This window comes from Apaloderma vittatum, unplaced genomic scaffold, assembly GCF_000703405.1.
Source record: "Apaloderma vittatum isolate BGI_N311 unplaced genomic scaffold, ASM70340v1 scaffold38713, whole genome shotgun sequence".
NCBI classification, from domain to species: domain Eukaryota; kingdom Metazoa; phylum Chordata; class Aves; order Trogoniformes; family Trogonidae; genus Apaloderma; species Apaloderma vittatum.
Window position 1 is genome coordinate 1 of NW_009707114.1, and position 3,122 is coordinate 3,122.

At 40.9% G+C, this 3,122-nt stretch overlaps 1 protein-coding gene across 1 annotated transcript in view; it reads left to right on the forward strand.

Moving 5' to 3' along the window:
- Positions 1 to 497: 497 nt before the first annotated feature.
- The window catches only part of WSB1 (WD repeat and SOCS box containing 1), a gene marked incomplete at its 5' end in the record, with an annotated part of 7,638 nt that continues 5,013 nt past the window's right edge, over positions 498 to 3,122 (forward strand). The window contains 4 exons of the mRNA XM_009866051.1: positions 498 to 666; positions 1,216 to 1,484; positions 2,106 to 2,237; positions 2,625 to 2,725. Coding sequence (XP_009864353.1) covers positions 498 to 666; positions 1,216 to 1,484; positions 2,106 to 2,237; positions 2,625 to 2,725 — 671 coding nt within the window. The remainder of the gene's footprint in view (positions 667 to 1,215; positions 1,485 to 2,105; positions 2,238 to 2,624; positions 2,726 to 3,122) is intronic.

Below are 3,122 nucleotides of genomic sequence, written 5' to 3' on the forward strand. Positions count from 1 at the left end.
CCCTGTTTTGTGCTGAGGGGAGGCGAGATGTTACAGTGGGCGGGCGTACTCGCATTTTTCCTTAAAGGTTAAGAAAATAATTTCTGGGCACCTCAACACGGAAGTATTAGGTCAGGTTGGGGCATCGTTCTGCTGCTGCCCCTGCGGCTTTGGCCGCAATACTCGAAGCAGTGGCTGCTTTCAGCACATTTTTAACTCGGGTTCTGCTTCTGCTCTCGAGACACGGTCCCAGTTCTGTGAGGAGCAGGGCGCCCTCACCCTGAGCGCTTTCTCTTTGGCCATCCCTTGCAGCTCTCGGTCCATCTCCTGCAGTTCACGTTTTGGAGCACAGAACAGTGTCTTTTCAGTGGTTGTACAGCAACAATAAGACCCTTCCCCAGTTACTTTAAACATCATGGAATCAAAATAATTACTGTATTGCATGGTTCCCGTGTAACCTTTTAAAATATGCTGGCTTCTTTTTTTAACACAGAATTTCCTCTTTGTTTTCTTTGTAGCACGATCACGCACTGTAGGAGAACTCTTAGCCCCAACTTCTCCTTTTGACAAGAAGTGTGGACGTGAAAACTGGACGGTTGCGTTTGCTCCCGATGGATCTTACTTTGCTTGGTCACAAGGGCATCGCATAGTGAAGCTGGTCCCCTGGTCTCAGTGCCTTAATAATTTGTAAGACAAAATCACGTGGCTTTTAATTCACTGAATAATTTCAAAATAGGAGATAGCTTTCACTAGATCAAAACTCAAGTGTTGGCTTTCTAGGCTTTTGTGACTTTGGGAAAAACTGATTCTTTAAAGTAGCAGCTCTCATTTTCTCTCTTCCTTCATGGCCAGCAAGGGAAACAAATGTACTGCAACCTCACAAAGGCTATGGAGGAATGATATATTGATTGATTCAGATGCTCTAGAACAAAAGGAAGTTTGAATCAAAAAGAAACTTAAAGACTCAGGCAGATCTGGACTTTTTCTATCACAAGGCTATTTGTTTTTACCTTTTAGGAATTTACTTAAAGGCAAACCTCTTCCTTATCACTCTTATTAGAATGCAGGCTAAGTTCCAGAAGACATATTTTATTTTCAAGTTGCATTTAAATGAAGTCGGTAGCCAGCAGTTGCATTACATCTTAAAGACCTTTTTGTTCTATTTATTTTCTATTTTATTTTTCAAGGTACTTCATGCAAATTCTTTTGTGTGTGCGTTTTTCATTTGCTTTGCAGCTTGGTGCACGGCACAAAGAATGGTGCAAACTCTGCCAATACAAGACTTCCGAGGCAGAACAGTGACAGCGGTCAGAAAAACAAGCCCTGTGAACACATCATAGACTGCGGCGACATCGTCTGGAGCCTTGCTTTTGGCTCTTCAGTGCCTGAGAAGCAGAGCCGCTGCGTGAACATAGAATGGCACCGCTTCAAATTCGGGCAAGACCAGCTCCTGCTTGCGACAGGCTTGAACAACGGGCGCATCAAGATATGGGATGTTTATACAGGTAGGGTGTGAGAGAGGGGTTTGGCACTTCAGGCAGGAATAACGTCACCGGTGCACAGAGTGAATTCATAATGGCGAAGCTGAACCACAAATATAAATTAAGTAATTAAAAAAAGAAAAAAGAAAAAGCAGAAACTACTGCAACTAGAAATGTTCAGCTACTGCTAGAGGAAGAAAAAGACTCAAGTCACACCTGGAGATGAAAGCTTATCAAATGATAAGAGACTGAACCTGAAATTAGGGAGTCTCAGTTGAGGTGGTAGCACAGTCGCTAGGTTGGGCGAGAATTTCCTCAACTTCAAAAGCAACTGCTGGGTAATTTGTTGTTGTATGTTTAAGCTAAGAACAGCGTTTAAGTTAAGTTAAGAACAGAGCTGTCTGTCAAAAGACAAGACTTATTTCTGGGGCACGTGGTTTTAGTGTATAGATTTACTGGCTTTTCAGGAAATTGGCTCTCACACTCCAAAAGGATGCATGTGCTTCTTAGCGTAGGGAGCATTTCTACAAAGAAAATTTAGCTTTACATGCTGTCATTTGGTATTCTGTGTTTGTAACCATAAAGCATTCGATCTGAATAAAAGTAGAGTCCTTTATTTTAAATTGTGGTGTTTCCGTGTAACAGGAAAACTCCTCCTTAACCTGATGGACCATACAGAAGTTGTTCGAGATTTAACCTTTGCCCCAGATGGCAGCCTGATTTTAGTGTCTGCATCCAGAGACAAAACACTGCGCGTGTGGGACCTGAAGGATGATGGTACGCATTTTAAGTTGCTCTGCTGTGACACGTAGGAGAGATATCCACATAGCCTCCTCTTTTATTGCTATAAACTCAATTAGGTCAGGATTTTGTAAAAAAATAATTTTGTTAAATTAATTAGTTGCTCTCTTGAAATTCCTTATCTATACGTACCTTAAAGCTGGTATTGGATTAAGTCAAAAGAGTGTGTGAGGTGACCTTTTGCAATAGGAACACAGGATTTGGAAGCTGCACAACAGAATTTTTATTTCTGTGTAGAATGATTCTGGAAGTTTCTCTTTGGGAGAGCGGCGTAGCATTCTATAAAGGAAGAGCTAATTCAGAAAAGCTTTACAATTTGAATTTGTAATACTTAACCCTTACATGAATGTCTTGTCTTTCTAGGAAATATGATGAAAGTGTTGAGAGGACACCAGAACTGGGTGTACGGTTGTGCGTTCTCTCCGGACTCTACTGTTCTCTGCTCGGTTGGAGCTAGTAAAGCAGTATGTGTCAGAGTTTCTTGTTCTCTAAATCTACTGAATTGTGTGCTTAATCATTTTAAATCTGAGTAACATGAAGCTTGTGCTCGGTGTCATGAACTTGTAATGTTTTTGTGATGATGTAGAAGCGCATGAAATTAAACTAGCAAGTGGTGCATTGAGACACTGATTCATGAATTGAACTTGCACTGCTTTTAGTTAAAGGAACTGTAAGCATTCTTTCAGAAATAGTTCCACACCTCTGCACGTGTTCATAGCATAAAACCAAAGATGACTAAAACTCCAAATGTTAGAAGATTCTTAGATTAACGCATAAGACTATGCTGTTATTGATTTTATCCTTTCTATTTCCTGCTCAGTGAAAAGGACTTTTCAAAGTCTGAGCCAGTCATGGTATTTC